Source organism: Pan troglodytes, chromosome 3 (assembly GCF_028858775.2).
Source record: "Pan troglodytes isolate AG18354 chromosome 3, NHGRI_mPanTro3-v2.0_pri, whole genome shotgun sequence".
NCBI classification, from domain to species: Eukaryota; Metazoa; Chordata; class Mammalia; order Primates; family Hominidae; genus Pan; species Pan troglodytes.
Window position 1 is genome coordinate 102,542,940 of NC_072401.2, and position 12,867 is coordinate 102,555,806.

Genomic DNA, 12,867 nt, shown 5'->3' on the forward strand with positions numbered 1-12,867 from the left:
AATAATATTTACCTTGAAATTTACTTTTTCTTGCTTTTTAAAGAAATAAACATGTACTTGCCTAGCATAGGAACCGATTCATGGTAGATACTCAATAAATGCAATTCAAGTTTGAATTTCAAGCTACTGGGTTTATTTTTTATTTTTCTTGATCCTTTCCATGGACAATCACACTTATTCTATTTAAATCCAAATTCTTTTTAAGAAGCATGATTTTGGATTATTTCCAATTATTATTTCTTTTAAAGTCTTTGTCTACTAGAGCAGCAGCTGTCAACCCTGCTAAAAATTAAAATGTCCTAGAAAACATTTAAAAAATTAATAGTGCATAAGCCCAATCTCTGACCAAATTTGAATCTGTATCTTTGAGGATAATCACAAAGTATGCATGAAACAATAACTGAAAAAATTTAAAAAAAAGACTGGTTAAAATACTTAAGACCAAACCAAAATAAAACGGCTTAAGAATTATTACACATATTATGTAAGACTGCAAGAGGTATTCAAAAACACTTACCTTTGTTATTGTATACATCTAAGTAATTTGGTGCTGAAAAAATTGTAATTAGAGAAGGGAAGCCTGTTGTTTGGCTTTTCCTGTACATGCGGTACCTAAAAAGAACAAATACAGTCAAAACAAAGCTCGTATGGAAAAAAGATAATATCAAATCATAGACTGAGAAATAGAAAATTAGATGAGTCAAGTTCCATTATTCAAAGGGCCTCCAATCATATAACACTAAATAAAAATTTATCTCTGAAGCCTGTTATACACTGGTATTAATACATTTCAGGGGGTGGGTATGAAAACATACATTCATATGTAAAATTTCCAAACAGGTATTTTCTAAGTTAGCAAACCTCAAGAGAGGGTGGAATTCATTGGAAAATCATAATTCATTTCCATGTGTTCAACAGAAGGCTGATTAGTGCACACAGATACTTTGTACCCACCCAAAATTTTCAAAATGTTGTCAACATTTTTGACATAAAAAGACCAAATAAGCAGAGCAAGATATAAAGACTTACCACTAATAACCAGGCCAATTATCTGATAAATCCACAATATTCTGTAAAGCATTTTGCCTAGACTAAGTGATTTTAAGAAGAATGTCCCCTTAAATTTATGAATTTTTAGATTAATAATTAGATTTAATTCATAGATTTAATGCAATTCCTAGATGCAGTATATATAAGCATTTTTGCCTAGACTAAGTAATTTTCTTTAAAAAGAATGTCCCCTTAAATCTATGAAATTTTACAAATTGAGACTGTTTCTATTTTAGAATTTTATTTATTACCAATCTCTGCTGGTGTCTACAGGTCAAAGATTATTGTCTCAGCAGGGTAATATTTAATCAATCAGTAATGAAACAGAACATGCACAAGAACTTTGGAAATAAACCAACAATCCAGTTACTAAGCAGAAATAATTTATAATGTAACACTTTAGTTCTCAATTAAAAATACAGGTGACTGTGTCTCTTTTACATAAGGATAAAAATGTATCTCATGACTTCTGTGTAATCAATTTTAGGAGTATCAGTTTAGAAATACCTCTTCAAAACAACATTTTATCATTTCTTCGTTGATCTGTGTCATTTATTTCTGGTAGACTGAACCATGCCTAATATAGTTAGGTTCTAAAAGTAGCTCAAAAAGTATCTTTAGATAGATAAACAGCCACCTTAACATTTATAATTTTAAAAACACTGTGAGTCCTCTCTTTTTGGAACTTGGTCATACTATAAAAGAAAATGCCCCCTTAAAAACCTTTTGAAATGTTCTAAAAGTATGTATTCTGATTATGGAACTGAGCTTCGTTATGGAAACAAAATCCATGTGAAAGACAGTTTCACTCTTAATCTTAGTACCTTGACTTTATAGACAGAGGGTGACTATGCCTACTTGACAACAAACAAAAACAAAGAAACTGGATGACATAATCTCAATTTTTCCAATGAATCAATCAACTTCTCATTTTAAACAAAAATACTTGATATTAACTGATGCACTTAACACACATTCAAGTAAGCCAGTGGTTATGGGTATGTAGTGCAATCAGGATAAATCTGCCAAAAATGGGCAGTCAGCCGACTGGATCACAGCCAAAATAGCATAGTGACACCATAGCCTTGACAAGTGAGAACAATTATTTGAAGACCTGACTGGTTGGGTATATAAACAGGTTACTTCAAACATCAGCTACAAAACAGTGAGTATATAACACTGGATCCGTTCACACCTGTTGACTGATTGCTTGAAAACAGCTAATTGTGAAATGAACTTGGAATCTTCCTTGATTCAGGGATGTCATAGACATGGGCCTCCTTCAAAATGCAGGTATCTATATTCCCAATTTCAGCACACAGGTTATAAAAAGAAGTGCTACTACTTTTCAGAAAACCTAGACTATGAAGGGATGAGTTTAATTATTCAAAGGGAAGCAATGCCTTTCAGTGGAGCCTGCTGGGAAACGGTATCAGACCTCAAATCTTAAAAGTAGTCTAATTTCTCCCTAATGTAGATTTAATATACTATTAAAGTGAACATCTGAAATTTCATAATTTTCTAAACCTCCAAAATTGTTCTACATCTTAGAAACTTACCAGGTGAGACAAAATCAACTTTATGTAATCATTTGCTAGTTAGAACATAAACTTTTCCCTGTTTTTAAAGATGTCCCTATTCCTTTCCCTTTAAAATCAGGGATATTACAGGGATCAGGAATGGTATTCAGGATTAGGAATGGTATTCTTTAAAACAACAGTAAAATGTGCAATACCTGTTAAATATTTAGTATAATTCTCATTCATATTTTCAACAAGACTGAAAAGTAGCTGGTAATTTACTCACTTATATGACAGTGTAAATGCAACAATTGAGAGGAATAAGAGGAGGTGCCCTTACAGTACTTAAGAAATCAAGCTGAAAATGGACTTGTTCAGGCTAAAGATGTAAGAACTTTACGGGAGACTGTACGATACATCTGCAGCCATTCATTCCCTAGGACTCTGTCATACCTGTGTCATCCATCAGAAGATAATTTTAAGCTCTAATTCCTTTTGGGAGTGAGCCTGGTAAAAGGGAACCTGCAGAGCCTAAGCAAAGTGAGGAAGTTCTGGAAAATGGACAATGCATGGTTTTTATAAATGCTCAAAACTGCTCACCCTGCATCTTGGGCTTCGTGGGCTCGGAGTATAGATAACAAGTTATTGTGCTGTAAGAATTCACATACAGCCGGGTAACTGCCAGAGACAAAAAGAAAAGAGAAGCATCTGTTATGAAATCATCAGGAGTAGCACATTTATCTCTAACATCCAGATCTATGTGACTGGATCAAAGATAATCAAACATACATCATTCATGAAACAAGCCTCTTGACTCTAAGGCCAAGTTTATCCTTGTGGCAGAAAAAGCATCTACAGCTGTACTTGTTACATAATCAGAAAGGGGTTGAGGTGCATGAACTGGGGGAAAAAACATAAGCCATTATAAAACATTAGGAAAGTGTCCACTCTCAGAAAAATAAATTTTTAAAAGTCTACATTTAAAGACAAAGTGAATGGAGCATAACTATAACAAGATAATGAATTTAAAATATAAGTCTCAATTTTCTCAAATATTGCACCATTTGTGCATATGTGTGCATGTATGTGTATACAACAGAGATATAACTGAGTTTGCAGGCAGAAGAGAATACATATGCTCTCTTCTGCCTCCTAATTATTTTTGTTTCTATAATCTCCCAGATTTAAGACTCCTCCCATACGGTGGGAAATCAAGTTATTGCTTTATCTAACATTATGGGTACAATAAGATGATTATATCATTCAAAACCTAAACAAAATTATGGATATTCACAAGGCTTTAGAATTTGTCTTTTAAATATGATCAGCAGAACTTTATCTTAAGACTTATCTATCTTGACTAAATAAAACATCCAATATACAATTATGTTTGTCTTTTAAGAGTCTCAAACTCAAATAACTTCATTATAAATGAAATTCAAATCATAAATTAAACCTGAAAAACCTTTTACAGTCATTATGTCTCTGCTCTAAGAACTTTTAATGAAACAAATGTGTATTATAAAAATAAATTTTTGACAATGCAAATCAAGGTACAGAAAACCAATATTCAAACTGCAAATATTCACTAGAACTTAAACTATATACCATTGAAAACATTCATCAATTATAAAAATAGCACTGCAGGGAAACATTCTAGTAATGTATGTTATTCAAATAATTTATTATAAAAGAAAAGATAGTTTCTGTTACACATTTTGTACAAATTCCCTGACCAACAGGAAAAAATTATCATTAAGATAACATACAGTTGGCCGGGCATCGTGGGTCACGCCTGTAATCCCAGCACTTTGGGAGGCAGAGGCGGGCAGATCACCTGAGGTCAGGAGTTCGAGACCAGCCTTGCCAATGTGGTGAAACCCTGTCTCTTACTAAAAATACAAAAAACTAGCCAGGCTTAGGGTGGGCCAGGCTTAGGGGTGGGCGCCTGTAATCCCAACTACTCGGGAGGCTGAGGCAGGAGAATCGCTTGAACCCAGGAGGTGGAGGTTGCAGTGAGTCGAGAACGCACCATTGCACTCCAGCCTGGGCGACAAGAGTGAAACTCCATCTCAAAAAAAAACAAAAAAAAAAGATAACATACAGTTATAGAGATACTGACTATAAAAAAGATTCAGTTCTTTGGCAAAAAGGGATCTGAAACTGAAAACAGTCTCTGTTCATGTGCCCATGTGTGGTGTGTTTTGTAAGAGAAAGGGAGAAAAAGAGGAGATAACCATGGGGCCTCCACTTCCTAGTTGTCCCCAGTCAATTCAATAAATACAACATCTAACTGATGAACATGAGTGTATCTTAGAAACTGGAGAGGATGGCCCAGTCTCTGCATGGAAACATGCCCATCTGGTACCCAGAATCAGGTGTTGACCAACATGTGTCTTCAAAGGCTTCTGTTCTGCTTAAAGAAAAGTGAATATACGACCTTTCCAGGTAAGTGTGTCAGAGAAAAAAAACAAAAACAAAAACAAAGAAAAAACCACTTTACTTTCAGAGATACTGGTTGGTCTTTCAAAAACAGCAGATTTGTTTGGTATATATTAGCTATAAAAGGCCCAGCTAAGGGGCACAGAATAGGTTCTCAATAAATGTTCCTTCCCTATCTTTTTTCTTTTTTTGAGGCCTTCACTTAAATTCCTTGTGCCTTCGCAATGCCTCTGTATAGAAGTATACTGTCTTGTTACCACTGTCAGACAGGTTGCCTGACTATGTCTGTCACTTTTTTGCCCTTGGCAAATGACTTAGTTGCTCTTTCTTATTTGCCCTTTTGGAACAACTTACACTATTCTTAAGAAAGAATAATTTTAAAATATTTTCATCACACTAAGTTTGATACCCTTATGTGTTTAAGCTAAGTTTTTCCCCATGAAAATATATACCTGATTTTTATTGGAAATCTGAAAAAAATAAAATTAATCAAGTGCCAATTTGCTAGGTTAACAGCATTAAGTGAGGAGTATTTGCATTATTGAATTGGAGGGAATTCATTTTGAAGAAAAACTTTAGACATTTTCAAAACATATGCCATCATATACTCAGCTTTTCAAAGAAATACCAACATTTTCCTCATAGATCTAGACAATACTTGAATATCATCTAGATTCCCACTGTTGCTGAACTATTTACCTAGGATATACAGAAGTTTCTAATAGTATTAGAAAAGAGAAACAGAAACTCTGTTCCACTTTTATGCTTTTCAATGGAAATTATCACAAATCACAAAATGTTCAAGCTGAAAAGCACTGCGTATATATATACACACACACACACACACAGAGAGAGAGAGAGAGAGAGAAAGAGCGAGAGAGAGAGAGAATGGCAGGAAAAGCATATTGCTAACACCTAAACACCCCAAAGAGATGAAAAATCACTTATTCCCCAGTAATTTAGCAGAGGCCCAGTGATGATTGTTCCATTTGTTAGAAGACAGTATTAGCTACAGGGAGGGGCGGTATAAGTTCAAGGCAGGTTTCTGTCCTAAGGGTATTTATTATCTTAGGAACATAAAGCATTATAAAAAATATTTTTAAAAAACTACTATATTATAAAACACATTGAAGATAAAATAGAAGTTTTATAAAGATAAAGCAAGCAAGAAAGCATCTGAAATTAATCAGAGAAATCTTTTTGAAAAATATCTATCTTTTGTTATATATTAAAGAGAATGACGTATGCAGATTGGTAGATAGGAAAGGGGTTAGAATTCTGCTCGGAAAAGAAGAGGGATCATCAGAAGCTGAGTGAATAGGAACAAAGGTAAGGAAGGTAGAAAAGAAAAAAATGTAATAAATGGTAGAAAAATTGGCTTGGCAGTAGAGCAAACAGTTACTATTAGATTAATTCTGTTTATTCTCTTGTATTTGTTTCTATATCATATTGAACTATATTTTCAACCTTGAGTTTAATCTCCCAGATGTAAGACTCTTTAGCCATGACATAGCTAGTGGGCATTATTAAAATGTTTTTTTTTAAATGTTTTTATGCCTTTATGGATACTTGCCCTGTGCAGTTTTTCCTCCTGGAAAGGCCTATTCTTCTGCCAAGTCTTCACAAGTTATCACCTGTGAAGCATTCTCTTCAAGGCTATCTCACCTAAGGTGTACACAACTGCTGTATCCACTGTGTTCCTACAATATATGTATCTAATATATCACTTATCATGTTGTAGTGTAAATTATATTTCTACTTCTGTGCTCCAGCAATAGTGAATGCCTTAGGAGAGGAACACCGCTTTTTCATTTGCATTTTCATATCTTAAATGCTTAGCAGCAATCTGTCAGCTTATTGGGGCTTATGCTCAATTGCTGAAGTAGCTTCAATAGGGGCAGTCAAGCAGGTGAGAGATGCAAAGGGTTTCTTTCCCTCCTCCCTCAGTGCTTTGGCAAAGCAGAGGCAGGCAGCCTGCAATCCCCTGCCAATACACAAGGAGGAAACCACAGTCTCTTTGGTGTCCTTCTCCTCTTCCAGATCCAGTAATAGGGAAGACCCTGCCTGATTGTTCAACTCCTCCTCTGCTTCTTGGGGCCTGGGAATGGGTACTTAGCCCAGGAGTGTCCTGGGGCTACCTGGATGCTGTCAGACCTACCTTTTCCTAGGACTTGCTGTGTTTCTTTTTTGTCCCAGGGTTCTTGATCTAATTTCATTTTTGTCCAATGGGGATCAAGTCCTAAGGGGCCAACTCTTCCTGCCAGAACTTTTCCAGAATTTAAGTTCAGAAGTGGCAAGCAATTTTTATTTAAGGCAAACTTTTTAGTAAAGTAAAACATCTATACAGAAAAAGGCAAAAATTAATTTGATGACCTTTCACAAAGTGAACACCCTTGGAACCTGCACTCTGATCAAGACACAGAACATTATCAAACCCCAGAAACTCCTCATATCTTTCTTACTGTCACCTCCTCTCTATGGGTAACCAGTATCCTGGCTTATAGCATGAAAGATTAGTTTTCTCTGATGTTGAACTCTTATTTCAGTGGAATCATACAGTATATACTGGTCACTATCGGCTTCTTTCACTCGTCATTATGCTTGGGATCTTCAACCATGTTGTTATGTGTAGTTTTAGAAAGCTCATTCTCATTTGCTGTATTTAGTTGTATAAATATATTAGAATTTATTATTCATTCTACTAAATGGATATCTGAGTTTTCATTTCTTGGCTGTTATGATTAACCTTGCACATGTCTTTTGATGCACTTATAGACACATTTCTAAATGATATAAAATAGGGGCTGAATAGCTTGGTAATATGAATGTTCAGTTTTAACAGATAATGAAGCAGCTAATGTAATTTGGGAGTAGAGGTGAAGTAAGATCAGGTGACCTTCTCTGCAGAATTCCCAGTGTTACATTCCTTCATATTTTCATGATGCCGCTTTCCCCGCCTGCAAAAATCTTCCCCAATGACTCTGGTTGGATATGTTCTACTAATCCTTTAAAACTCAGGTCTGCTAATGCCTTCATCATGAATAGTCCCTTGAACCTAATCCATTCCCCTTTGGGGTTAGGATTCCCAACACACTCACTCAGATTGTCTGTCTCTCTCTCCCCCTCCCCACCAACCTGTGTGTGTGTGCGTGTGTGTAATAGCCTGCACATTTATAATGACGGCACTATTCACTTTGTATTTTACTTGTCTGTTTCTGCTTTGTGGGTTCTGCTACTGGACTGCCGTTTTCTTGAAGGCAGGGACTCAGCATCTATAAAACTTAGTAGAGAGAGGCCAGGCATGTTGGCTCACGCCTGTAATCCCAGCACTTTGGGAGGCCGAGGCAGGTGGATCACGAGGTCAGGAAATGGAGACCATCCTGGCTAACACAGTGAAACCCTGTCTCTATCAAAAATATAAAAAATTATCCTGGTGTGGTGGTGGGCGCCTGTAGTTCTAGCTACTCGGGAAGCTGAGGCAGGAGAATGGTGTGAACCCAGGAGGCAGAGCTTGCAGTGAGCCGAGATCGCACCACTGCTCTCCAGCCTGGGCGACAGAGCAAGACTCCATCTCAAAAAAAAAAAAAAAAAAAAAAAAAGAGAAAAACTTAGTAGAGAGAATATACTACAGTAAATGCTCAGCTAATGTGTGCTAAATAATTGAATGAGTGAAAAAATTCTCAAAAAAGATACCCATGAATGGAACAGTATGCATTGGGCAGAGGGAAGAGGGAGGATACTAATGAAATTGGAAGCAGAGAGCTCAGGTGTGATTTCAATAGACTAAAAATAAAGGTCTTGAATTCACAGTGGGAAAGAGGAAAGGCAGCATGGTTTAGATGCTTGTGATATTTATAAAGATGTGATGACTGGTGGTGATTTCAATACACGAGGAAAAAGCAAAGACACCTGTTAGTCTGCATGGCTGGGAGAATGAACAGTAAACAAAAAACAAACAAAAAACAGGAGGAATTTTCAGTGGGGATTAAGCAAGTGGGAAAGTAATTAAGCCCTTTCAGGCATGGTGAGTTTAGGTTAAGGTGAAAATGGAATCCCTAGAAAAGAAGTTCCAGCAGACAACTAGACATACAGGAATTGAGCTCAGGAAAAGAGATGAAGCGGGCTAGACATAGATTCAGGAACTGGCCATAGAGTTTACAGTTTACAGTGAATCTAGGGAAGTGGGTGTAGGTGAGGTTCCTAGAGGAAAATGTGAAGAAAAAAATGCCAAAGCAGAAGGAAGACAAAAAAAAAGAGGCATCAGGAAGAGAAGGGATCGCCCTGACAAGTCAGAGGAGAATCAGGATATATAAACAAGGAACCAGAGGATTTCAAGATGGAAGCGGCTGATAAGACTGTCAACTGCTGCACAGAAGCTGGGCAGTGTGAGAAGAGAAGGCTGCTGATTTGTGATTAAGGGACCAGTAGTGATTTGAGTGAGTTGCCACCTGTAGCTTCCAAAACACTTCAAAATCACTGTCAAGATGCCCCTAAAATTTCAGAGTTTAAAAGAGCTTTAGGGTGTCTAATTTAACTCACTCATTTTGAAGCAAGGTAAACCCAGGATACAAAGCTTATATGATTCATCCAAGGCAGAAATACAGATTGATAACCTAAACACCAAATCCAGCTGCCAGTTTTCATTGGTCTACATGAAATGAAAATTTGTCATGATCCTCACTAATCTCCAGAATCTAACACTTGCCCTGCTCCAAGTATCTCAACTATCTGCCTGAACATTATAGGTATTATTTGAGTGTGCAAACTCTGGTCTAAGATTCTAAAGATAATGGTACACTGGGGCAAAATCATAGATCTTATGGATTCTTTCCTCTCTGTCACACTGCCTATCTGATATAACTCAGGAACAGTGTTAAATTCTGACTGATGCATATTTTCTGCATAACTTTATTTTATTTAAATAATGGCCCAGATAACATGTTAGATAGTGGATAGGGTGGCATAGCAAAGTAAACACACAAACTACACATACAAATGTTAAATAAAACTGAGAACTGTGGATCAAAATACCTGCCAATAATTCAAAATGGTAATTGCCACTAAGGTTCTCTACCAATTTCATGGCTTGCTTGTGCCCATCTAGATCCACTTTATAAACCATAATCCCAGAGGATGCCTTCATACTTTCAAGGTGGCACTAAAGACAAAAGGACCAAAAAGCTGTAGGAGAATGAGAAACATTTTTCTCCTCCTTAGATAAAACATAATCCAGACTGCTTTGACATTAGTCAGTCTATATATAGGCCACAGATTTAGATATTCAGCTATTCACATAATCTATACTTGCCATAGCTAAAAATCATTATTTATTAAGAATGTTTAATGAGGCTGGGTGCAGTGGCTCATGCCTGTAATCCCAGCACTTTGGGAGGCTGAGGTGGATGGATCACCTGAGGTCAGGAGTTTGAGACCAGCCTGACCAACATGGAGAAAGAAACCCCGTCTCTACTAAAAATAAAAAATTAGGCAGGCATGGTGGCGCATGCCTGTAATCCCAGCTACTCGGGAGGCTGAGACAGGAGAATCGCTTGAACCCGGGAGGTGGAGGTTGTGGTGAGCCGAGATCGCACCACTGCACTCCAGCCTGGGTGACAGAGTGAGATTCTGTCTCAAAAAAAAAAAAAAAAAAAAAAAAGGATGTTTAATGAGACAAGTGAAATAATCATAATGCTGAAAACAAAAGTGAAAATATGTTTAATTCTCTGATTATCCTCTATTATTAAAGATGGTAGACTTCATTCTAAATATATTCTATATATTTATTTTATAAATATATACACACATCTGTGTCTAATGCCGTAATATATAGACATATCTGTGTCTATATTATAATATAGACACATATCTGTGTCTATATTATAATATACACACATAATATATAAACATCTGTGTCTAATGCCATAATATTATATAAGTTCAGTATTATACAAGTTCAGTATGGGACTCTGCTTAGAATATGATTTGAACAGCTGACACGAAAACGAATAGAATGCTATACTATTATTAATGCAACAGGACTCAATATCAAAATCAAGAGTTTGAATTTTGTTTGATATTATGTTACTGAAGTATAACTCTGTGATATCAAGCAGGTAATTTAAACATCTAGGGTATAATTAGAAAGTTAACACTAGCTTTGGAAAACTGAACACATAACTTTGTCGTACTTTAACAATGCCAACTTTTCACTATAAGTTTAAACATCTTTAATAAAAGATTACTCCCAAATTAATTACTGAAAATAAGTTTTAGGCTTTTCAGAAATATTATACCATGCGTCTTTAATTCAGCCAAAATGGATTCATTAAACCACATTTCCAAAATATAGAAGTGAACTATAAATTTTTAAAATAAATATGCTTAGAACAAACCTCTCTGTTAATATTCATATAAAGAAAGCTATACTTTGAAAGACGCTTTATAGTGCACTAGATTTTCTATTCATGAACTTTAATTTATCAATCACATCAACAGATAGAAAAACTTCTTTTCCCCCATAAGAAAACTTAGTATATGGAACAAAATGTCCTACTACTAAATAGGCATCAGATCAACGTCCTATAGAAGGATATTTGCTTACTCTAGAGACAGAAGATACACAGCTGGATGTATTTTACAGAATTCTTCCAGCCTTGCCATTAGCTTAGCTGCCAGGGCTGGAATTGAGCATGAACTTCAGGGAACATCAGGTTGAGTTCTTAAGTATCTAATAGTAATAATAATAATAATAATAATAATAATAATAATAATAATGAAGAAGAGGAGGAGGAGGAGGAAGGAGGAGAAGAGGAGGAGTAAGTATTCTAAAATTAAAAATTCTCAACTTCTTCATAACCTCTTTTCTCTTTCACTCTCGCAATTTTCACATAAGCTGTATGTATAATGATAAGAGACTTTAGTGAAACTGAGGAAGATCACATCTGGGAGGATAAAACTGAGGTGACACGTTAGGAAGACAGTGAGGTCATGCAGAAACCTAATCGTGTTGCAGATTCCTTTCTGAAGTGTTATAAAATGTCATGTAATGGGTAAATCTCTAGCGATTTGTAAAATGTAAAAATTATTATAAAAATATTTTCAACTTGGCTTGTCAAAGTCCTAAAAATAAATATACTATGGTTCCTATATACTGTAAAGCTGCTTATTTTAATTTATCCAGGAAGCCTGATAAACAAATGTAAGAAGGAATTAAATGATTGATTTAACCAATGTAAAGTTGTTTTTCTGATCTGAGTTACAGAAACTGGTAAAACTTTTAAATGTGATAACATAATTGAATTAAAACAAGGCTGGTGTTGGATTTTTTTGGTACAGTTTTTTTTTTTTAATACTGGAGTATTTTTTTAAGTTCTGGAGTACATGGGCAGAATGTGCAGGTTTGTTACATAGGTATACATGTGCCCTGGCGGTTTGTTGCACCCATCAACCCATCATCTACATTAGATATTTATACTAACAATATCCTTCCCCTAGCCCCCCACCCCCTGACAGGCCCTGATGTGTGATGTTCCCCCTCCCTGTGCCCATATGTTCTCTTTGTTCAACTCCCACTTATGAGTGAGAACATGAGGTGTTTGGTTTTCTGTTCTTGTGATACTTTGTTGCATTGGGGCAAAAATAATAGTTCTTATGGATTCCAGCTTCATCCATGTCCCTGCAAAGAACATGAACACATCCTTTTTTATGGCTGCATAGTATTCCATGGTGTATATGTACCACATTTTCTTTCTCCAGTCTATCATTGATGAGCATTTGGGTTGGTTCCAAGTCTTTGCTATTGTAAATAGTGCTGCAATAAACATGCATATACATGTGTCTTTATAGTAGAATGATA

The 12,867-nt window shown here is 35.8% G+C and overlaps 1 protein-coding gene across 4 annotated transcripts in view; it reads right to left on the reverse strand.

The window, feature by feature from the left end:
• PPP3CA (protein phosphatase 3 catalytic subunit alpha) overlaps positions 1 to 12,867 on the reverse strand; it is a 323,016-nt gene that overhangs the window by 56,537 nt on the left and 253,612 nt on the right. For all 4 annotated transcript variants that reach the window (XM_016951921.4, XM_016951920.4, XM_054683227.2 and 1 more), the window contains exons 7-8: positions 3,171 to 3,248; positions 518 to 612 (exon numbers count right to left, since the gene is read on the reverse strand). In XM_016951921.4, the coding sequence (XP_016807410.1) occupies positions 518 to 612; positions 3,171 to 3,248 (173 nt within the window). The remainder of the gene's footprint in view (positions 1 to 517; positions 613 to 3,170; positions 3,249 to 12,867) is intronic.